We start from the raw sequence: 25,354 nt of genomic DNA on the forward strand, positions 1-25,354 counted from the left end.
ACAATGAGTGATAATGCAACTTCACAAGCAATATTTATGCTACTAATATGGAAGCAAGCATTCATTTTTGTGAAGATTTTGCAATAATGTCTGAAATGAAAATGTTCTCTTGTAGTATTATTGTTCATAATATGAAAGCATCTATACTTTTGTTTTAGTATGAATTATGACAGTCAACAAATGTATGCTCATAAACATCTTAATTGAACATCGTGGGGTAGGACTATTAGGTGGTTTCTGGGGTGTTTTTGATAACGCCCCCACACCCCTCCCCAAAATGGTCAGATGAAAACATTTGAGAATCACTGCATGGACCACTCGTATTTTTCAATGTTTAGAAAAACTTGTGATTCGAGAGCCATGCTCTAATAAGGTAAAACAAGCACTGCTCATAGCTCTGCACAGAATCCAAAATCCCAACTGCAGCACAGTGATAAAAGCCTGGCAATTTCATTGGGTCACACTGTGAAACACTGACCAGTAGTCAACATTGTGCTGGTAAGCTACCAGCAGTTTAATTTCAAAACATGTAAAACATGTGCATGAAAGAAAATACCTGGGTGGGTTAGCTTCCAATTCCTGGAGCTTCTCCTCAAGTTTCACTTGGGCTTCTGCAAGCTCATCATATTCCTATTACAAATTGAATAAAATTGTCAAATTATCCCATAAAACAAATGCTGCTGTTGTGTTAGAGCAAAAATGTCTGCCTCTTTGTGTCTAGCTCCATACTGCAGCAAATAGTCATAAGAAGTTTTATTGCTCAACTTTATCCCTTGATCTTCATGCTTTGTGATAAATCGTAGAATGTCATTATCTTTTTCTACTGCTATATAAACCTGAGGTGCTCACTTTAACATCCAGGAAATCTTTTGTTTTATATTGCTTTTGCCAACCTATTGTTCCAAGCCTACTTCTTTCAGAGCATAGCTACTGTAAAGCAAATGCATTAAAAAGTGTTCAAGGAGGTAAAACAGTAATTATTAGCAACTACAACCGCATTACAAATTTAAGATACAGCACTAATAGCTAGCCATGCTTCTATAGGTGCAAGCAAACACAAGATATGCAAATTGCCAGAAAGAAATTTTTTTTAAACACACAGTATACAGTACTACACCTGTGCCATCATAAGCCTTTGGTTCTAATAGAATGTATTGATGGAAGTAATTGTTAAAAAGACATGTCATTCACATCAGACCATTACATCTCTTCTCCACATCCACACCAAAATTCAAACTGTGCTGCTTTCAAAAGAAGGATGAAAATAAGTCGACAAAAATCGCCCCTCACCCAGCTAAAAGAAAAATCACAAAAAAAACATAGGGATTTAAATGGAAATTCCTACACAATCAAGGCAAACATAAAACAAAACTTGCCTTGCATAAAGCAGTTAGATCTCTCAATTTACTTTTCACCAGAAATTCCGCTGTGATGTCACGTGGGGGCTTTACTTCAGAAGCTTCTTTGTACTGCTGATGTAGCTCTTTTATCTTTTCCTTCAACGAAACCATCTGCAGTTTTTTAAAAATTGTAAGAACAAGACAAAAGACACTGGTGAGCAAATAGAATGACCCCACATAAAGCTCTTGAATACCATTTGTCCCACACTTAGTCTGAGATTAAAAACAAAAGATACACTGGAAATTTTTAGCAGATCAGATGGTATTTGTGGGCAATAACAGTGTTAAGGTATCAGACTAATGACCATGGAAATCAAAGTCCTTCTGTACTCTATCATCCACAGTCAACTGTGAATTATAAACAGCAAGTGCTGGCAAAACTCAACGGGTCTGACAGCATCACTGGAGAGAGAAACAGTGTTAATGTTTTGAGTCCCATTTATTGAGAGAGTCATATGGGACTCAAAATTGGATTCGAGTCATTAACTCTGCTTATATAGATATTACGAACCTGTTGAGTTTCTTCCGACATTTTCTGTTTATCTCAGGTTTCCAGCATCCCCAGTATTGTGCTCTTACTTCAGTACATTTTGTGATGCTGCTAAACTAAAATAGACTTAATAACTTGCTTTTTGCAGAGCAATTGTGATAATGATTTTAAAGCAGAGTAACTTTACTCAAGATATCACAAGTTTGGGAATTATAAATGTTGCAAGTCCAAAGTAGGAAGTATATAAGCTACTAAAAAAAATGATGTTAAACTGCCTGATGTAGACCCTTATGCAGGACAACCTATACTGAAAAAGGGATTGCATTTCACTGGCTAACGTTCTTTTCACAGAAGCTAATGGCAGCTACCGCAGATTTCCAAATTTTAAAAAAAATTTTGTTGTAATTCCAGTGAAATTAAATCCCATAATGAAGTGTGACTTGATGGATCATAAGATTCATTTTTGCAATTTGGTTACCATGACGATTAATCGCTGAACATATTCACATAATTGAAGAACACAAATCTAAGACACAAGAGAAACAAAAATTAAAATCACAATTTATAAACATCAAAATCAAAGATTCAAACTTTTTCACAGCAGTCTCCTTTACAGATACTTAATCCCAGTGAACCATCACTCCTATCTCATCTTGAAGATTCTTACTCAACTCACTCTTTACATTTCTAATAGCCAAGAGGCTCCTTACAAATACCGAAGGTCTAGATTCCTTTAAGTTCAGACAACTTGGAGACTTCTACAAATTTGTGCAATTTGGAGATTGTGCACCCAAAACACTGCCTTTCTGCTAGAGGGAAACTGTTTTTTTGAATGGAAACCCGATTCTGAGCCCAAACTACTAGTGGACCTTAGTTCTGTATGCTATAAAATTCACTGTAAACACTTCATCAATTAACTCCACAAGTAGTTTACCAGGCATGTAACTTAATCACATACTTTCTTGGAGGTAATTTATTTCATTGTTTCAAATGACTTTCTACCCTCTTAATGAAATATTTTACATCTACTGAAATGAAACCAAATTTATTTATTTTTGCTTTAGAAGCCAAATTTCCAAATGATAATATATCGTTAATCTTTATCGTAATCTGTACATCATATCCTTAAAAAAAGGTTTTATTTAGGACAGTAACAGAAAACCAAATCAATTTTAGTGACATATTGTTGTTCAGTTTTCATGAACAGTCATTGGATTCAAGACATTAAAGCTGCTTTCCCCCCACCCCTGCCAAGGATGCTGCCGGACCTGCCGAGTTTTGCCAGCAAATTCTGGCTTTTTTTAAAAAGTTCTCCTGGATTCAAAGCTCATTGTTTTATTACATTGTTCTCCCAGTGTTGACACAGTGAAGCAACTGTAATAACTGCTAGTGCATGCTGGGCAAAGTTTTGCAAGCAACTGAAATTGAAAAATAATCAAAGAAAAATCTCTTGCATTACATGACATGCAGATTTTCTGAGCTACATTACATCAATACTTATTCCAGATTACCAATAACAGATTACCATTCACAAACAAACCTTGTCCAGTCTCTAAAATGTACAGGCACTTAAACTAAAGGACCGTGCATTTACACACTGCAGTGAATTAGAAATAGAAAATCAGATGTGCAATACTCATCAGCAGCACCATCACAGGGTAGAAGATGGTAGTGCATCCCAACATAAAAATGTACTAATCACAAAATTGAGGGATATGCAAAAACCAGGACTTATTTTGGTACAAATGCATTGGGTTTTTTTTAAGAATATTAACTTTCCTCCTTTGCACAGAGTACTTCAGGAGTGAAGATGCACAACTGGAGAAATACTACAGTTCTGGATGGTCCATTCAAAATAATAAACATATTTTCTTAATGAAGATTCAACAGATCGCATGTTGGGGACTTTGAATCAGGTTCAAGCAATACAGTGGTTATCTACCAGGGTTCAGGTTTTAGGACTTTCAACCAAATCTAAAACGTTGAAAGGTTCAAGTCTCATTAGAGAGCCCTGACCATCTGAATCTAGGCCAACGTATCAGTTTTGATGAAGCCCTACATTGTCAGAGGTTCGGGTTTTTGAATGAGACTTTAAACTGAGGCCCTAAGAGTTTTCTCACATGGACATAAATGACTCCATAATACTTCAAAAGAAACACAGGGAGACGTTCTCTGCCATCCTGGCCAATCCCTCAACAAACATTTCAAAATACAGGTCGAATACAGTGTGGAGCTGGAGGAATACAGCAGGCAAGGCAACACGTGTTGTGCTGTGTTTCTCCAGCTCCACACTGGGTTATCTCAGACTCCAGCATCTGCAGTTCTTGCTATCTCAAAATACAGGTCACCTTGTTCTTAAGTCACCACTGCTTCGAAGGCTTTGTTGAATACAAATTGGCAGCTGCATTTCCTACAGTACAACTGTGGCTATATTTCTAAACTACTTCATTAATTGTGAAGTGCTGAGACAGTGAAAAGTGCTGTAAACCACAAATTTTTAAAGACACAAAACTGTTGCTATCTTTAAAACAGTTTCTCAACATATTCTATATAAACCAAAAGAGAATGGATTTTTCCTGTTGAAGATCATGAGGCTAATAATTATAATTAAATTGCTGGACACAAACTTCATTCATCTTCCACATAAACGTGAACACGCCCACTGTAAGTGAAAAAAATTCCTTAAGGCAACTATGTTCTCAGTCAACTAATTAAACGGACTTTTCACATCACACGCGCAGATCGAAAAAGGTACCTTTGCAGGAGAAAAACTAATTACAAACAAATCCTTTCAACTGAAGCTGAATAGATTCTGGTTACAGACAGAGCATTTTCACCTGAAGGACTCGTAATTAGTTAAACAATCTTCTAACATTAACCACCATGAAAGGCTGTTCAAAACAGATTGAAAAATCAATCCCCCTTCTGTGAAAGATGCAAAGTATTTGGGGGTACGGTGAGAATGCATTGGAGGTGATGTATCATTCTTATCTACAGAAGGATTTATGCAACTTTGAATTTTAGACAAATCAAAACACAGGACAAGGATACAGTAACTCATGCTTTAACAAGTTCTGGAAACTTTCTTAAACGTCAAGTAAAGACAATTTCCTTTCCTCATTTCCTTGTTTCTCAGTGCAACATAAAGCAAGTTCAAATTACCTTATTAAGCAATTCTTTCAGATCCTCTTGCGTTTTCACTATTTTCTTCCAGTGTTCAATCTGTTCATCCTTCACGTGCTTTTCTTGCAATCTATCAAGGTTTCAAATTATTGTTTTAGTACAATGTTTTTTGGGTTTAATACCTTTAGAATCTTATTATAATTCTTAATATAATACAAATATAATAACACATTTCAAATTTATTTCAATAGCTATAAAGCACTTTGGCATATCCAGGAGTTCAAAAGACGCTATAAATGTTTTTTTTTTAAACTTTTTATCATGCTGACTTTCCTATATCGCCTGCAACATAATTAGTGAAGAGAACCAACACTTGGAGAGAAAAGCAGGTTCTAAAGATTAGACATTTTTAAAATATCTTTTTCTTGAAATCAAAAGTATGCCAACAAAATAAATTACACATTATAAATGAGAAACTGCTTGCTGAAGAAACTAACAGTTGGTCAATTGCATTTTCAAGTATTGACAAGAGACAATTCATGGCTATTTACCACATGGACTGATTGGAGGACTTTATACTTGTAAGCATGTGAAGTCTATCTAGCATGAGGCTAAATACTCACTGGATGACAACTTCCAGTGCCTGTCCTAACGATACAGGTTTATTATTCAAATAGTTGAAGTCCAGCTGATGACTGAGGTAAGATGTGGCCTCAAGCAAACGATTGAATTCCTGCTCTACCATCTCATCTTTTTCCTTGGGAACCTGAAAAACAGGGGAAAAAAAAATTCTTACTACATTAAAACATCAGAGACAGGATGATAAATTTATGTGAGAATAAACAAAAACCATATCAATATCACCAGTGATCAGCGCATTGAGTAAAGGAGTTGGGATGTAATGTTGCGGCTGTACAGAACATTGGCTAGGCCACTTCGGAAATACTGTGTATGGTGTTGAATTAGAGTCTCCCTGCTATAGGAAAAATGTTGCGAAACTTGAAAGGGTTCAGAAATGATTTTCAAGGATTTTGCTAGGGTTGGAGGGTTTGAATTATAGGGAGAGGCCGAATAGGCTGGGGCTATTTTCCCTGGAGCGTCAGAGGCTTGGGGTGGAGGGGGGGGGTGACCTTATAGAAGTTTAAAAAATCATGAGTGGCATGGGCAGGGTGAATAGCCAACGTTGTTTTTCCCCCAAGGTAGGGGAATCCAAAACTAGAGGGCATAGGTTTACAGTGAGAGGGGAAAGATTTAAAAGGGATTAAGGGGAAACTTTTTCATGCAGAGGATGGTGTGCGTATAGAATGAGCTGCCAGAGGAAGTGGTGGAGGTTGGTACAATTATGACATTTAAAAGGGTATATGAATAGGAAAGGTTTAAGAATGATATGGGCCAAATACTGGCAAATGGGACTAGATTAATTTAGAATATGTGGTCAGCATGGATAGGTTGAACCAAAGGGTAGGTTTCTAAGCTGTATATCTCTACGGCTCTATTTAAAAAGGTTTTACCAGTATTTTGAGCTTTAGGTGGTTGTACACAACAAAGGAAGAATTAAAAATGTTATATCTATTAGGAAAGATTCAAGTTTTCGAAGCCAAAACTTCATTAAGCATCAAACTGTCTCTATTCTGAATCCCCTCATGGTTGAAATTAAAATCCTCACAGGGCTAAGTGGGCAGTGATCAAAATATGTTGTAGGTAAAATATAGTCCCTACTAACAAACCTCTCCTTTTTTGGGGGATGCAAAATCCCTTCAATTTTTTGTTTAGTACAGCCAAGAATGTGTACAAACTTCAAAAGTACCATCCCGTATGCAGCTTGCACAGGGATTTGTGTTGCTGCACAGCTACAGAGCTTAGGGGGGGACACTGATCCCCACCACTTACACTGGATGCATTGGTGTCAACACAATTTGCCCCTGTCTACAAAGGATGCTCTATAAAGGCAGAGACTGATAATTTCTTAATCTCGCAAGGAATTAAGGGCTACGGGGAGAGTGCGGGTAAGCGGAGTTGAAATCCCCATCAGCCATGATCAAATGACAGAGTGGACTCGATGTGGCGAATGGCCTTACTTCCACTCCTATGTCTTATGGTCTTATGTGACATTTCAGTGAAATTCATAACAGCAGTGGCTTTCAATGTGAATTTGCTACAAGTGGAAACTGAACTGTCAGCCATATTAGAATGTCAAATCCTCAAGCTAGTGTGAACATTTGGTTACAGATACAGTAACATATTAACTCATTGTCATTTTATACTTTACTGGGGCACCGAAATGAATCTTCGTGTGTCACTTAGGTTTTATTTTAGGTTTGACACTTACGGCAAATGATTAGCACAAATCATAACGCACAAAGTATCAACAGTTTTTGCCTCCGCAAAACTAGTCTAACTACTGCTCATCAGTTTTGCCACATGGTGTATGCAAGACATTAAACCTTTAAATAAAAACACCACCCGTTTAGACAAAGACAAAACCACAAGGAAAGACAAACCAGTAGAAAGGCTCATGTTCCTTTAACCATTCAAGTTGATGTGTCAGCAAGTCACCACCATTAATTTATCTATATAACTTATCAAATGTACCTTTGAAATTAAAAAAATCCAACATTTTTAAATGAGATAAAACAGCCATGAATAAAAATAATTATATTCACCAATTTAATACAGCTGCTACATTTCAATGAGATGAATTCAAATTTGTATGAGGAGCACACCCACCTATCTTATGGTTGCACTCATACTATTATAAAGCCCTTTATTGTACGGTATCTGCTTTTATAACCTTGTCAGGCTCCAATTACATACTCCCACCAGTTGTGATAGCATAATACCTCAGCCATGCCTTCTCTAGCTTTTTAACAGCACTGTGAAGAAACACTTATGCTCCAAAACATTCTACTCTTGACTGTGAGAAAACTAAAATGTCTGCTATTTATTTAAATATAAAAATGAAGCAAATGAAAATAACAACACATGTATGACTTTAAGTGAGGACTGAATTACATGCATAGACGTCATCACATTATGGTCCAGTTCGCTTCCAGATTACAAGTGGCTTTCAACAGGATTGTTCTGGCATAGTTGTAGTAACTCTTGGTCTGAGCCAGAAGGCCCACTGGAAATCCCATCTGTTGAGGTGTATATTAATAATGTCTAAAAACAGTTGATTAAAAAGAAAAAAGTGTCTATATTTGGCTTTCACCCTCATGTGCTATGCCATGGGAGATTTGATAACCATATTGTTAATTCCAGTCAATCGGATGAGGTTCGTGCAATCTAACTGTTGTACTGCAAACCATACCTACACTTCCAACAATCCAAAATGGTAACACATTGCAAATAATTAAACAGATCTTTTACCCCTCCCTCCACCCACCACAATGACTTCCTGCTCATCGAGAGATTTCATAATATATGCCCATTAGCAAAAGTAAAAATACATACGTTTGTGCATCTTTCTCCCTGCAATAGCATTAGATTCCAAACACCGGTAAATGACATAGAAAGAAAAACAGGAGAAAAGTTATTAGTGCCTTGACCCAGTGACCACAATTTTGAAATGCTCAACCTTTAAAAGGAGTAAACTTTTATTTATATAATATCTTATCATAGCTGCCAGGTCAGCTCAAATGTTTCAGAATTGTAACCACAGGCATTATTTTGGTAAAGCAGTAGCCATTTTGCTTAAAAACAGTAAAAGGAAATGAATGAGCAGTTAGTCCATTTTTGGTAACCTCGGTTGAGGGGAGAATGTTCAGCAGCATAATGGAAGAACCTTCTGCTCTTCCTAAAATCATACCAATGGATTATTAATACTAACATAAGATGGCATCTTCAAAGTAACTGCTCTGAAATATCAGTCTACAAGAGTATCTTGCATTCTCTGGAGCTGGTCTTAAGTCTACAACCTTCTGATTCAGGGGCAAAGTGGTACTAAAAAAGCCAAGTTCAGAGTGCTCTGCATGCCAAGAGAAAACTTTCAGCACAAGACTAACATTTTCTACTTCACATCCAGTGATACCAACTTTCCTCAATTCAAGAAATCGAGAAATCTTCAATGACCACTTCAACTGAACTATCAACAGAGCACTACTGTACAATCACAGGACAGTTTTGATCACCAAAAACTCAATCTCAGCTTCCACTCTGAGCAAATAGTCTGGCAACAAGTCAATTAGAGGGAGTGTGTCAGAGAGACCAGACATGAATATTCAAGTCAATGCTACTGAAATTCCACATGATCGACTTACTGTCCTGAATGTCTTTGTTCATTGCTACGTTTTGGGGGCCCTGAATTGCTCCCTGAAATATCTGATCAAGAACCCCAATAATAATTAACAAACAAGTACATAATTAATCAACATTTTAAAAAAATTTAATAGTCCAAAAGCTTTTAATATAATGCACATAAATGTCATGTTTTGTTTTCTACCTTGACAACCTCAATGTGGCTTTTGGCTGTCACACCAGAAACCACCCAATGATAGATATAGAAAGCAGTGCAATGTTTCCCAATTTTAATGCATCTTACCCATTGATTCTGCCAGGTCGAGGCAAATGTATTGTCCCAGAAACAACCAATTTTTAAGTTAACTCACTTGGTACAACCATGAAGCAATAGTTCAACAACAGACCTAGCGAGTTGTCAGCAGCAACTCCACTGCATTACTATTAACCTGACCTCGAACAGCAAACACACAACTTTTAAAAAAAAAACTTTAATTTTACTCATAATTCCTCCTATAAGTATAACCGAAACAAATAAAATGGAAGAAGGAAAGATTAAATAAGCAACAGTAAACTTATAATCACTTAAAAAATGGTACTATTTGTTGTAGGTTAACCCTAATCTTTCCTCCATAAGAATCTAAACACTTAAATTTACCAGTCACCTTCTGCTACTTAACTCCTGTTGTAGAGGTGACAATTTTTAAACATTGGCCTTTGGTAAAAAAATGTTTTATCAACTAGTGAAAATTGACATTCACAAACTTAATCAGGTAAGCCTCGTATTAAAAACATTAAAACAAAAACAGTGAAAGCAAATAAGTTAATTCATAGGTAAAAAATCTGCTCATGCATAAGTGACTAAGTCATTTGCGCTTTGCTAAGGGTAAAATGAAAGTAGTTACAAGACTTCATACAGCAAATGGTAGGTTTTACTTTACGTTTGAGAACACAAATCATAACCCATATCATCGTCTACCTCACAGAAGGCAAACCACATGCACACCACTATGCCTGTTGGAAGTGGTGGAGACCGAATACTCATTACATTAATAGGCTTTCAGCAACGAGTGTGTGGAGACAATGCGAGCCGGGTGCCATCAGGAAAGTAAGGCTTCTCCCTACAAAAACTTACCTCATGCAGCACCGGCCTTCTTGCTTTCAGCAGTGGGAGTGGTAAGGATACGATCGGGAGGAACTAATATATTCGGCCATTTGGTGTGGTAGAGAGGAGTTATAAGGAGGTGGTCACACCCAAGATACAGGAAAAGGTAGCTGGGTGACTATCATAAGGGGGAAAGGGAATAGGCAGACAGTACAGGGATCCCCTGTGGCCATTCCCCTCAATAATAAGTATACCGTTTTGGATACTGTTGTGTGTGTGTGTGTGTGTGTGTGTGTGTGTGTGTGTGTGTGTGTGTGGGGGGGGGGGGGGGGGGGGGGGGGGTGGGAGGAAACTACCAGGGAAGGCCATAGCAGACAGGTCTCTGGCACGGAGAGCGATTGTAGTTGGGGATTCACTTGTAAGAGGTACAGACAGGCGGTTCTGTGAGTGCGAACAAGACAAGCAGGTGTTCTATTGCTTCCCAGGTGCGAGGGTCAATGACATCTCGGATCGTGTCTTCAAGATCCTTAAGGGGAAGGATAGCAACCAGCAGTCATGGTACACATCAGTATCAATGACATAGGTAGAAAAAAGGACTGAGAATGTGAAAAATGAGTGCAGGGAGTTTGGTTGGAAGCTGAAGTCCAGGGCAAACAGGGCAGTTATCTCTGGATTACGACCAGTGCCACGTGATAACGAGGTAAGAAACGGGAGAGGGTGCAGCTAAACACGTGGCTACAGGGCTGGTGTAGGAGGGAGGGCTTCCATTAGGTGGATAATTGGAGCTCATTCTGGGGAAGGTGGGACCTGTACAATAAGGATGGGTTGCACCTGAAACGAAGGAGCACAAATATGTTGGGAGGGAGGTTCACTCGAGCTATACGGGATGGTTTAAACTAGATTGGCAGGGGTTGGGGAACCGGATTTGTAATTCAGAGGATGAGGTATTCAGCCTTCCAACTGACACAACAGTAAGTGAGGTGGTTAATAAAGAAATACGGTCGATGGAGAGTAATTACGGACACAGGGATGGTTTGAAGAGTGTATACTTCAATGCTAGAAGTAGCTGAAATAAGGCTATGAACTTAGAGCGTGAGTCAGTACTTGGAACTACAATGTTGTGGCCATTACAGAAACTTGGGTACTCGAACAGGAATGGTTGCTCTAAGTTCCGGGATTTAGATGCTTTAAAAGAAATAGGGAGGGTGGTAGAAGAGGCAGGAAAGTGGCATTGCTAGTCAGGGCTAGTATAGCAGCTACTGAAAGGCTAGAGGAGGTCAATGTTAGTAAGGAAGATATACTAGGAATTTGAAGATAGATAAGTCCCCTGGGCCCAATGGGGTTTATCCAAGGATTCTATGGCAAGTGAGGGAAGAGACTGCAGGGCCTTCAGCGATGATCTTTTTCTCCCCTCGCTATCCATGGATACAGTGGAGAGAGGCAAACATCATTCCCTTGTTCAAAAAAGGAAACAGGGATAACCTCGAAAAATACAGGCCGGTTAGTCTTACGTCAGTGCTGGGCAAATTATTGGAAGGGGCTCAGAGATAGGATTTATGATCACTTGGATAGGCACAGTTTGATTCGTTATAGTCAGCATGGATTTGTGACGGGTAGATCATGCCTCACATACATTATCGAACACTTCGAAGAAGTGACCAAAATTGTGGATGAAGGTAGAGCAGTGGATGTGGTATACATGGATTTAAGTAAGGTGTTTGATAAGGTTCCCCATAGTAGGCTCATTCAGAAAGTAAGGAGGCATGGGATGGGGGAAATATGGCAGATTGGATTCAGAATTGGCTGACCCTTAGAAGACAAAGGGCAGTAGTAGGCAGAAAATATTCCACATGGTGCTCAGTTACGAGTGGTTTACCACAAGGGTCTGTTCTGGGTCCTCTTCTATTTGCGGCTTTTGTAAATGATTTGGATGTAGGAGTAGGAGGGTGGATTAGTAAGTTTGCAAACAATACAAAGGCAGGTCGAGTTGTGGATAGTTTGGAGGGCTGTTCCAGGTTACAAAGGGACATTGATAGGATGCAGAGCTGGGCTGAGAAGTAGCTGATGGAGTTTAACTCTGAAAAGTGTGAGGTGATTCATTTTGGAAGGACAAACTTGAAAGCAGAATACGGGGTAACGGAAAGATTCTTGGCAGCGTGGAGGAGCTCAAGGATCTTGGGGTTCATGTCCACAGTTTCCCGAAAGCTGCGACCCAGGTGGATAGAGTTGTTAACAAGGCAAATAGCGTGTTAGCTTTCATTTAATAGAGGGATTGAGTTCAAGAGCTGTGAAGTTATGCTCCAGCTATACAAAACTTTGGTTTGGCCACATCTGGAGTATTCTGTCTCCTTCTAGTCGCCTCATTACAGGAAAGATGTGGAAGCGTTGGAAGAGGTGCAGAGGAGATTTACCAGGATGTTGCCTGGAATGGAGGGAAGGTCTTACGAGGAAACGTTGAGATAGCTAGGGCTTTTCTCTTTGGAACGACGAAGGATGGGAGGAGACTTGATAGAGGTGTATAAAATGATCAGATGTATAGATAGAGTGGACAGCCAGAGGCTTTTTCCTAGGGTGGAGGTAGCTACTACAAGGGGACATAGTTTTAAAGTGAGTGGAGGTAGATACAGGGGAGACTTCAAAGGTAGGTTCTTTACTCAGAGAGCAGTAGGAGCGTGGAATGCATTGCCGGAGAGGGTACTGGAGTCGGTCTCATTCGGGGCATTTAAGTGGATATTAGATAGGCATATGGATGATAGTATAAGGTAGGGGTGGAGGTTAGATAGACCTTATGTTTCGGGTAAAAGTTCGGCACAACATCGTGGGCTGAAGGGCCTATACTGTGCTGTCCTGTTCCATGTTCTAATATAAAGTCTTACTTACAGAAAAGCAAACGGACTCATGGTTCAGGCAAGTGTTAAAACATTTATGTTTTTTAGGGTGCAAGACCTAATTTTAGAGCTATTTGCAGCCTAAGCATGGTTACACAAGATCACACTTCCCCATTCTTCCAGCCAAAACCCCTTCACCTTCACTAACAGTTTAGGACCCAATTCTACCATACCTAATCAGTACAAAATGTAAGAATGTGGTCCAAAGTAACCTGGTGCCAACTTCCCCAAGTTCTTGTCATTCATTCAAATTCTTCCAGAGTGGCATTGTGAATATTTTATAAATCCACATAAGATCTTTAATCCAGGATGAACTGACCATAGCTATAGGAATAAAGCAAATCTAGCTGTAAAACTGTGTCGTACTTATAATCATAGTCAATTATTTTAGACTTACAGCCTGCCCATTTGCCTCATAAAGGGGACACTTTTGTTTTATTTTTGCCAGCTCCATGTTCACTTGCTTGCTAACTACTGCCATTGGGTTGCCACCTGCAAAACAAGGATGGACAGTATGATATTTGGTAGAAATACAGGAAAACAAGACTGAAAAATAAAAACGCCTTACAGCTCGTCGGTGAGGTTAAGTTGGCTGGATGGCTGGCTTGCAACATACAGTGACACCAAGAGCACAGATTCAACTTCCGCACTTCCTTAAGTTACTGCGAAAGTCCCACCTTCTCAACTGCATTCCTTGCCTCGGGTGTGGTGACCCTCAATATTGTAATATTTAACATGACAAAGATAATTCAATACGGAGTAAATCTTTCCAATACCAGGCAATATCAGAACAGGTGACCAAATTACAGCTAAAGAGATTACAAAATGAGATCATAAATCATTTTGAGAATCTGGAACTATTTTCAAAATTGATAGAAATTTGCTAAGCAAGGGCCTCAAGATATGTGAGGTGAATAAACAAAGTATATATTCGTCACCTGATGGTACAGGCTCAAGGATCAGAAAGAACTACGTCATTCTTATTACTTTTATAAAGCTCCATCAAGCCAACCTCCAACCAAAAATATAAATAACAAAGTTATTTTTGAAGTTATACAAAACTTACCAAGTCCTGTTACAACCATGGCACCCAAATCAGCAACATAGTTTCCCTTTCTAAATGTGGCTACTCGGCCTCCAACACGGTCCTGCAATTTAAGTGATGAGACAGTAAGCGAGTCTGTGCACAGAATATAATAATATTTTTTTTAAAAAATCACTAGGACAATAGTACAGTTCACACTTTTTAAATAATTCAGTGACAGGATGTGAGCTGTGCTAGCTAGGCTGGTATTTATTGCTCATCCCTAATTACTTTGGCAAGGTAGTCTTTTCCGGAACCACTGTAGTCCTTGGGGTGTAGGGGACATCCAAACTTCTACAGGAAGGAAACTGTGGGATTTTAATCCAATGACAGTGAAGCAGCACCAACATAAATGCAGAATGGGGTCCATTTGTATACAATTTGGAAACAATGCAGAACAAAATATAATAGTTGTTCTCAAGTACAGGAAATGGTCATATGTCTGATCTCTAAAACCACACCTTGTGTGCGATTGTGCTCATAAATACTAACGCTCTTAAATTGGGGATCCCCTGTAGGTCCAAGTCAGGATGGTGTAAGATTTCTTGGGGAACTTGGAGACAGTGGTGTTCTCATGTATCTGTTGTTTTGTCCTTCTCGGTAGTAGAGGTCACAGGTTTGGAATGTGCTGTGGAAGGAACCCTGATAATTTGCCGCAGTTCGTCATGTGGATGGAACACATTATGGCCACTACGTGTCAGTGGCAAAGGGAACAATTGTTGAAAGTGCTAGAAAGACTGCCAATCAAGCAGATAGCTTTTTGCTGAATAGCATCAAGCTTGAGTTGTAGCCGCATGCATCCAGGCAAACTGACATTACCTGTCACATTCCCGACGTGTACCTTGTCGATAGTGAACAGGCACTGGGGAGATAGGATGTGAGTTGCTCACTGCAGAACTTCCAGCTTTTGGCCTACTCTTGGAAGCCACAATATTTACATGGCTGGACCACTTTAGTTTCTGGAAAATGTAAACCCAGGGAATGGTGGAAAGTCAGCAGTCGCACCGCCATTGAATATCATGGGGAGATGCCCATCGACTGGTACTTGAGTGCAATTTACGTCATTTGGCACTTATCAGGCCAAATCTGGGTACGGACAAAAACCGTTTCAGTATCTGAGGAATTGCAAACAGAACTAAACAGCGCAACAAACATACCACTTCTGACCTTACGATAGAAGTAAGGCTCACTGACAAATCAGTTGAAGATGTTAGGGCCCAGCACACTACTGTGAGGTTAAGCTGCACTCACGTCCCAGGACGGTGATGTTTAGCATCCAGTGATACCTTTTTGCCTCTGTGCTAAGTATGGCTTGAGCATCAGAGATTCCTCCTGATTTCTATTGACACCAGTTCAGCTAAGGTTCCTGGAGTCTCATCCAGCCAAATGCTGTCTTGACATCAAGGGCAGTCACTTTCACCTCGCCTCTACAGTTCAGATAACCACTGTGTTAGGACCAAGGCTGCAGCTCAGGTGTTGTGACCCATTTGAGGGTCACACCCACAAATTTTCATCATTCAAGCTCCATAAACTCCGTCTCAATCTCTATAACAATACAGCATAACTAATAAAGGCACAGATGTTAGCTTTATCCTGATTTTCTATCACCAAAAGCACACAGTACAGGGAAATATTGACATAATACATTAATTGTCATGTGAGCCTTGCTTGTGGGAGCCCTGCATCACCTGTACTGAGGAAAGTCCACCAGTAATGTGTGCTGGCATTGAATCCACCAGGGGACTAGGCTCACAACAAGGGACTATAGCTCACAGGCGAGAGATGGTGGGGAGGTTTCAGAGACAAGGGTGAAGGTTAGCTTTTAGCAGACAAGGCACTTTGTTCCATTAAACACTCACTGAGAGTCTGCAAACAAGTTCACTAGAGTCTATTTATCAGGGATCCACATGACTGAACTCCACTGGCAGGTGAATAGCAGCAGCAGCAGTGGGATATGGTCCCCAAATGAGCCTTACTGCATATATTTCAAGCGTCTCAATTAGCATATGAGCATGAATGCTATCCATGAGCCGGTCAATCCAATTTACTCAGGGGAAGGCAGGAAGCAGATACTTTTAATCTGGCAGGGGCCCCACTAATCAACCTCTCACGTGATCAAATTCTGCTACTTTTTTAAATAATTCACTCGTGGGATCTGGATGTCACTGGCTGGCCAAAACTTACTGTCTGTCCCTAGGTGCCTTTGAATCGAGTGGCTTGCCAGGCCACTTCAGAGAGCAGTTGACCAATTGCTGTGGGTTTGGAGACAACGTAGGCCAAACCAGGTGAGGATGGCAGATTTCCTTCCCTGTTTTCAAAATAATTGACCATATTTCATGGTCATCAGTCGAATCTTAATTCCAGATTATTACTGAATTCAAATTCAACCATCTGCCGTGTCTACAGAAAATTATCCGCGTTTCTAGATTATTATCGCTAGACTAGTACGACTCAGCCTTGTAATCCGCTACATCAAAAGAATGTTGTCATGTTGAATGGGACCGGGGATTCGGTTCTTATTAGAAGTACAAACAAGCACTGTTATTACAATTCATTTGTGCTCTGAAATTTGATTTGGTAACAAAAGCCAGTTGCTTAATTTATAGGAAATGTCAACATATTTCCTCTGTTTTGCACACTGACAAACGGGACACTTAAATTTTACAAACTTCTCATGCTAGATTTTCAGCACTAGCTAACAAAAAGAAACTTACTCTTGCCTCCAGTACAGTGACATCCATTCCAAAGCTTTGTAGCTGGCGAGCTGCTGCCAGACCCGACACTCCAGCACCAATAATGATCACCTTCCCTGTCTTCTTTGCTATGAATCATAATGTTTTTCCAGTTACTAAACAAAGGAAACACAGATCAACAGCACAGCCCAAGATTATTCAAACTACAAAAGCGCCCTAACTTTAATTAGATATTATAATGCATTTGGAGCATTTCCGGTACTTTTCCCTGGAAGGCCAAAAACTCTCTTCCCAGTCATCAGTTTCATGATCCCCTCTCTGATCAATGCAAGTTATTCTGGTTCAACCCTAGAATCTTGTTATTTTATCTGATCCAGAATTGTGCTTCTGATCCCATTATTCCAACATCACCAAGACTACTTACTTCCACCCCTGAAATTTTACCTGGCCCTATTTCAATGCATCAACTGCTGAAATCCTTATCTATTTGATACCCAAACATTACTATTCCAATATTCCCCTCATTCTGTCCTCTCTCCATTAAGCTGAAATTCACTTACCTGGATCCTATTTACTCCACTCTTCTACTGACTGATCTACATTGGCTCCCAGTAGGTAGAATTTTGGCATTTTATTTATTTTTTTTGCCCCCACACCTATAACCTCTATAAAAGTTCGAGAGGTTCTTCCAATCCTGACATATTTTGCATCACCACCTTTCTCTGAATAGCTATCAGCAACAGCCTTCTCTTGTGTAGATCCATAGCACTGGGACACCCAAGTCTTTTCACCTCTCTCTCTGTGGCATCCTTCAAAATCTACCCTTGTGGCCATTCGTTCTAACATCTCTCCCTTTGGCATGATGTCAAACTATTTGGCAATGGTCTTTTCCTGTGAAGTTTTATTACATTGAAAGTTACTATACAAACGTAAGTTTTACTACCGACAGCAACTGTATCTCCTTGAAAACGTACATCAGTATCATTTAGATATATTTGTTACTGACACCATTGCACCATATGAAAATCCAAGCAACAGTACTCACTTGGAAGTGGTTTCACCCGTTTATAGATACCAAAGTTAATTAACCCATGGCGCTCCAAGTAGCTGTGTATCCTGTGAACTAGTACAGCATCACCTGAGGCAAAAGGATTAACAATGTGTAGCAAGGCAAACAGGATTATTGAAACACAAATACACAATCAGCCAGATAAACTATAAGTGTCGTTTAAAATAATTTTGGAAAGCTTTGTATGTCAATTTCAAACAAGCTTCTTATTTTACTGGAAATTTTCAACTTAAGTTTCACCCTGGACAACGCAACACACAACTAACTTTTTTTCCTCTGTATTTAAATTTTGTAAGAAACATTTCTCAGGCCATTTCACATTCTAAAAATGCAACACATTTTCTTTAGTCAAAGATTGACACTTATTTAGACGTCTTTTCAGAATTTGGAGCAAAGTTCTTGCAAGATCACTTATAATAGCCTCACTTACTGTTATATGGAGACTCCAGCTGCTGATGAGTTACCTCAAAGGTTAACTGCACTTTAGGATTGTCCAGCCAGAGCTGCAACTGTTTAAACGGAAAAGAAGAGCAATGAATAATTGCATTTCAAATTAACTTTAAAAATGTGTGCTCAGTTGTTAAGATGACAATGCCAACAGCTACCCACAGATTTTTGCAGGCTGTCATTTGGATATGTGTTTCATTGAGATTTCAAAGTACTGAATGAATAACTAGTGAGTGAATACCACAATTTCATATTGATTTCATGTTGAGTTTGTTCTGCACCTCTTCCACGATAACACTCAACACTGAAGCCCCCCTAAGGATGCATTCTCAGCCCCCGGCTCCTTGTACACCCACAACCGTGCTACTAAATTCCAATCAAATGCCAGCTACAAGTTTGCTGACAACAACCTTCTGGTAGGATGGATATCAAACAACGAGGAGTCAGAATATGGAAAGGAGATAAATGGTTTGGTGCTGTGGTGCAATGATAACCACACTCTCAATGTCGGCAAAACTAAAGAATTGATAATTGACTTCAGAAAGAAAAAAAGAGAACACACCCCCATCTACATCACCAGATTGGAGGTTGAGCGCATCAAATTCCTACGAGTAACAATAAACGGCAACATGTCCCTGGGCTTCCCAAATAGATGCAATGGTCAAGGATGCACAACAACACCTCTTCTTCCTCAGGCAGCTCAGGAAATTTGACGTGTCTATAAGGACCCCTCACCAACATTTAAAAGGCGCATCACAGAAAGCATATTGTCTGAATGCATAATGACGTGGTACGGCAACAGCTCTGCCCAGGACCGTAAGAAACTACAGAATGTGGTGCGCACGACCCAGATCATTACAGAAGCTAACATCCCATCCATGGACTCCATTTACGCATCTCATTGCTGCAAAAAGGCTGCCAACATCAAAGACCTCTCCCACCCCAGTCACGCTCTCCCGCGACCTCTTTCATCAGGCAGGAGATACAGAAGCATGAACACACACACTAGAAGGTTCAAGAGCAGTTTCTTCCCTGCCCTTAGACTGATGAAGAACTTGCTAGCTTCAAATAATGCTGATCTTGTTAATGTTAATCTTGCCTAGCATGTGTCCTGTTTTTCACCCGACGATCATATGCCCTTACTTACTACGCTCCGCCTGTACTGCTCGTGAACAAAGTTTTTCACTGTACCTAGGAGCATGTGACAATGAATTAAATTTATTCATGAGGTACTGTTTATAGTAAAGAGGCAGAGTAATTAAAAAGAAAATCCAGATTCCCCTACTTAACGGCACCAGTCCATATTCCAGGACTTGTTGTTCAATAACAAGTTATTGAGCCTTGCCAATATTTCCAACATAAAAATAGGGTCATTAATATATTGACTTTCCATATTAAGCAGAGGTTCACCTGCACATCTGCCAATGTGGTATACTGCATCCATTGTACCCGGTGTGGCTTCCTCTACATTGGGGAAACCAAGCGGAGGCTTGGGGACCGCTTTGCAGAACACCTCCGCTCGGTTTGCAATAAACAACTGCACCTCCCAGTCGCGAACCATTTCCGCTCCCCCTCCCATTCTTTAGATGACATGTCCATCATGGGCCTCCTGCAGTGCCACAATGATGCCACCCGAAGGTTGCAGGAACAGCAACTCATATTCCGCTTGGGATCCCTGCAGCCCAATGGTATCAACGTGGACTTCACCAGCTTCAAAATCTCCCCTTCCCCCACCGCATCCCAAAACCAGTCCAACCTGTCTCTGCCTCCCTAACCTGTTCTTCCTCTCACCCATCCCTTCCTCCAACCCCAAGCCACACCTCCATCTCCTACCTACTAACCTCATCCCACCTCCTTGACCTGTCCGTCTTCCCTGGACTGACCTATCCCCTCCCTACCTATAATCTTCTTTTCTCTCCATCTTCGGTCTGCCTCCCCCTCTCTCCCTATTTATTCCAGAATCCTCCCTCCCCCTCTCTCCGTATTTATTCCAGAACCCTCACCCCGTACCCCTCTCTGATGAAGGGTCTTGGCCCGAAACGTCAGCTTTTGTGCTCCTGGGATGCTGCTGGGCCTGCTGTGTTCATCCAGCCTCACATTTTATTATCTTGGATTCTCCAGCATCTGCAGTTCCCATTATCACTCATTAATATACCCATCCATTTTATGACCACAAGCTATTAGTGCAGACAGATTTTCACAGCATTCAGATTTTTGAAAGGGGGCGCTGGTGGTGGTGGTGGTTGGAGAGCCAGGTGGAGTTCGCAATATTCCAGAATGACAATTAGAGAGTCTTAATAAAAATATATGAACAAGGAACAAGAGTAGGCTACTCTGCCTTCGAGTCTGCTCCATCATTCAATAACTCCAAGAGAATTAAGTTACTCCTAGAAAATTTTAAATTTCTTATATTCTGTCGAGACTTCCATTCACTGCAGGTTTTCTAAATGAGCTTTCTGTTCTGTAGTAGCTAATTAGTAGAGACTGCGTGCTTTGTTCAGCTAGCAACATTATTGCTGAAATCATACAATCATCAGCATGACAAACCAGAACAATCCTGATCTTTACACATCAGCAATTCATATATTCTTACTAAAAACAACTCCATAGTTTCCAATAATGATCACTAATGGTCGTATCTATCTTTAGTAGGCTGAAAATATTCACTGTTGCAATAAAATAGCAATTAATTCCAGGCTACATGACAACTTTTTCTGGCTGATTATCCAATACCATAGCAAGATGCCCAAGAGAACAATGCTGCTTAGCTGCATATTTTCCTTCCTTCTCCACCTGACCAATTCAGAAAATTGACTAAAAGCAGACAGAAAGGTGGAGAGAAGTTGAGTTAAAAGGAAAAGGCAACAAAAGTTTATCTTTGTTTTCGTAAGAAAGGAGTCTGTGCAAATATGTCTCAAATAGTTAGCTTTCACTTTCAATGCGGCTTAGTTCCTTCTACTTATCAATCGTTATCTCATGATAAGATTAGAATAATCCAACAACAAACATGGGCTGCAACGTGCACTATGCTACAAAAGATTTTTCTTAAAAGCAGAATATTAAGATGCATGACTCCTTGAAAAACCTACAAATCTTAAACAGCTATTTAACTGGTTTGCCCCATTGTGATGGCCTTGTATTCAGGTTTGGAGATTTTGCATTCGTGTCAAGTATAGGGCAGAACCTTGAGCGCTGCAACGATGGCACCAGTACAATTAGCTCTTTGAAAGGCAAACAATGACAGAGGTTATGACTCCTACTTACCATACAGCAGAATCTGAAGTTCCCTACTGATGTTTTTAGGGCTGTACAGAATGTGCAAGAAATAGCTCTGACTGCAGTTGAGCGATTTGCTGACACCATTCAATGCAGCTTCTCATACAGACACATACCACACCCAAGTTATGACACACAATGAGTACATCTGAGTTGTGAGGAATTTAGCCAGGGCAAAAGAAAGACAATCCAGGCAGATTGTACTGTTGCTTCAGAATTCACACGTAACAGATGAAGGGTTAAACGTTATCCACACAGTATGAGCCTAGAAATTCCATTCGCTATAGCTGGAGTTTGGAGATACTCACAGAAACAGAATGTTGGTGCAGCCATTCACCCTCACTGAAATAATAACAGGTAATGCCAAACCCGATTTCAGGTTTTCAAACAAGTACTGTAGCACTGGATTCAGACTTCAATCCATTTGGATGTCACTTTCTCTTGAAGATGAACTACAAATTATCTCAACCAACCCGTTTATTTAAGAACAAAGAAACAGAAGCAGAGGTAGGCCAAATGGCCACTGTGACCAGCACTGGTGTATAAATCAATTGTGTTTCTTTGTTGTAAGTATTTTATAATAATCTGAAGTATCAAGCTAGTTTCGGGATTTGTTTGCTGCACCATTAAATACAACTGAAGAAAATATTTTGTAGCTTGTGCAGTATTTTGTAGTATAACATCAACAGTACAATGTTTTAACTACACAGCTTCCTCATTGTTGGAGGAAAAGCTGAGATTTGATCAATCTAGCATACTCACAGCATCAACCCAAGTCAAGAGCTATACTTGCACTTCCAGTAAACTTAAACTTGTAACCTTGAGGAGTGAATAGGTTAATGTGCCACTTGATAAACAACCACATTTTCTAAACATGGGCTACACAACTGATGTGTTACAGGATGCCCTTCATATTTTTCCTGACTTCTCTGACAGGCAAGATAATAGTCTATTGCAAGACCATACTTTTACTGGCAAAGCTAAAACTAGAAACTAGATTTAATTCCTTAAACTGATACTGCGAATGTTACCTACACCTAAAAAAACAAAGTGCTTGATTCTTAAGTAATTAACTAAATGTTTTGAAGACTTACACAGGGAACATTTCTCATCTTTCAACACTCACTCATGCCGCACAAGATGTATGGTATAAACTTAATTAAAAACTGGATATACGAGAGTAAAAGCAAAATACTGTGGACACTGGAGATTGGGATTTCTCCAGCACTTCCTGTTTTTATACTGGTATATTTTTATACTGTTATATTTTTATACTGTTTTACCATGCTCAGATGTCCCATATTTACTTTGAGGAGTTCTTCAAAAGGGCATTGTCTGCTTCAAATCTATTGATCTGAGAGATATTTTCCTCAGTTGGCAGGACAATCGCTTAGTGATTCACAAGAATGCTGACAGCATAGGTTCAATTCCCACATCAGCTGAGGTTACCACAAAGGATTTTCCTTCTCGACTTGTCCCCTCACCTGAGGCATGGTGACCTTCAGGTTAAACAATCATCAGTAATCTCTCTCTAATGAGACAGTAGCTTTATGGTTTGGTAAGACTATGGCAACTTTACCATTATTGACTGATGGCTGTAATTTCCTAAGAGATTATCAAAGAGTCACTGACTACTAATCATTTAGTGGCAAATGTGACTACATCATCATTTCAGAAGTACTAATTCTTTGAAGCACTAATAACAGAACTGAGTAGAAAAAGTCAAAAATGGATAGAAATGTCCTCGAACACATGTAACTACTTAACAATTGGCAGCACTAATGGAGTGGCTCTTCACAACAACAGCAGAGTACACTCGGCTCAGTTCTAGGTGGATGAAAAGAATACTTGCTGCAACTGATAAAAGGAGAGATATATGAAAAATACTTGCTCTTTTATGTTTTCCATGTATGTCATAGTGGCATGACACTCTGCCTCCCATGTTGCATCTCATTTAAACAGTTAGAAAGATGATAGCTTCAAAGTTTCTAACTTTTTTTGGTTATCTAGTGCATGTGTTTTGTTTTGATTTCCCATCCAGGAACCCAGAATCTTACTGCAGCAACTAAAGGCAGGACATCTGGAAATTAAAGTAGACAAACTGTCAAAAGTATCCTCCTAACAAGTGTTAAGACTTTTAGCACACAACTTACAACGCTGTCATTTAAAAAGACAGATATAGAGGGGCTCCTCTTTCCCTTCCCGCACAAGGAGTATGCAGCAAATGATTTAAGAAATTATGTTTTTAATACAGAAACTTACTGTGCGGTTTCTGATGTATAGAAACACCTTCTGGGTCTGTGCAGGACCACTGATAATGTCAGGGAAACAGGCTGCTTCCTGTGAAGTCATGCGATCGTGAGGTAGGCGACTCTGGAAAGCAGCACCCTCAACACCTGATAAGAATGAACTCACAAAATTAGTGCAATAAAACTTTTAACCTAGGGCCGTGAAGAAACACGAGATAAACCTTGACAGCTTCCAATTAAAACCAAACGGTCATCGGTCATTTTAACACCAGAGTTGTCCGTTCTTCTCATGGAAGTGACTGCTCACCCTAACAAACAAGAATCCCTTCCATGTGCTGATCTCCATCACTGCCCCTGGAAACTGTCCTAAACAACCGCCAAAAGATTATACCCTGATCACCAGGTTCCCACCCACAGATTCAACTTCAGCTGGAGAAGTTTCAGATCCCACAACCCACAGTTGGTCAACACCTTCCTTCCTCACAAATACTACCTGCAACATAAAAAAATTACTCACAAAATTAAAATTGAACCAGCGCACAGAATAAAAAAAATAAAAACAAAGTAATTTAAAAAAATACATACCTGCGATCGACCCTGCCAGATTGATGTTGCTCCAATGCACTGCGGGAACGAACGTAAAAACATTCACACGCATGCGCACACTACTAGTTTCCCTAATTTCCGCGGTCTTGTATTAAAACAATATCTTAACTTTAACAAGAATATATTTGTTTATTGATATTTAATGGCTGGCAGACAAATACAACAGTAAAAGCACTGAAAGGGTTGCCAGGGCAGTTACCTCAAGCCACTACAGTATGGTTATTATCAGCTGCATCTCCCTGCATCAGGATCATGCCATGACTGATACCCCAGTAACTCTTCCAAGACCACTAGTTATGTTACTAAATCTTGAATTTCCAGTCCCCCTTTCTACTGATGGTGCCTTCCACTCCTCCCAAAATAGATGATTTAAATATGATAATATTGGAAACTCATAAGTTATCATATCTAATCCAATTTGGGGTTAATTGTATAATTACTCTGTTTGAATTTCTTTACTGATTGTTGCACCAAAAGTCCCCTAACACCAGTATTTACAAAAGAGGTGTACAGTTTAAAATTAAGGCTCAATTAGATAATTAGCTGGAAGATTTAGAGAAACAGATTGCAGAATACAATGAATTGGTTTCTTGAAAAATGTATCTTCTATACCAAACATACAAAATTTACCAGGTGTCTATAAACCTAAATTAGAATACATATTCTGTAGATATCTAAGTAATTAAAT

General features: G+C 39.6%; 1 protein-coding gene across 2 annotated transcripts in view; it reads right to left on the reverse strand.

Annotated features, from left to right (window-relative positions):
* kdm1a (lysine (K)-specific demethylase 1a) overlaps positions 1-25,354 on the reverse strand; it is a 55,560-nt gene that overhangs the window by 23,025 nt on the left and 7,181 nt on the right. For both annotated transcript variants that reach the window (XM_059654351.1, XM_059654352.1), the window contains exons 4-15: positions 24,646-24,684; positions 24,074-24,207; positions 18,519-18,597; positions 18,065-18,157; positions 17,041-17,147; positions 14,309-14,390; positions 13,640-13,734; positions 8,467-8,484; positions 5,637-5,779; positions 5,053-5,143; positions 1,377-1,511; positions 557-630 (exon numbers count right to left, since the gene is read on the reverse strand). In XM_059654351.1, coding sequence (XP_059510334.1) covers positions 557-630; positions 1,377-1,511; positions 5,053-5,143; positions 5,637-5,779; positions 8,467-8,484; positions 13,640-13,734; positions 14,309-14,390; positions 17,041-17,147; positions 18,065-18,157; positions 18,519-18,597; positions 24,074-24,207; positions 24,646-24,684 — 1,090 coding nt within the window. The remainder of the gene's footprint in view (positions 1-556; positions 631-1,376; positions 1,512-5,052; positions 5,144-5,636; positions 5,780-8,466; positions 8,485-13,639; positions 13,735-14,308; positions 14,391-17,040; positions 17,148-18,064; positions 18,158-18,518; positions 18,598-24,073; positions 24,208-24,645; positions 24,685-25,354) is intronic.

The sequence above is a fragment of the Stegostoma tigrinum genome, chromosome 24 (genome assembly GCF_030684315.1).
Source record: "Stegostoma tigrinum isolate sSteTig4 chromosome 24, sSteTig4.hap1, whole genome shotgun sequence".
In the NCBI taxonomy this organism is placed as follows: domain Eukaryota; kingdom Metazoa; phylum Chordata; class Chondrichthyes; order Orectolobiformes; family Stegostomatidae; genus Stegostoma; species Stegostoma tigrinum.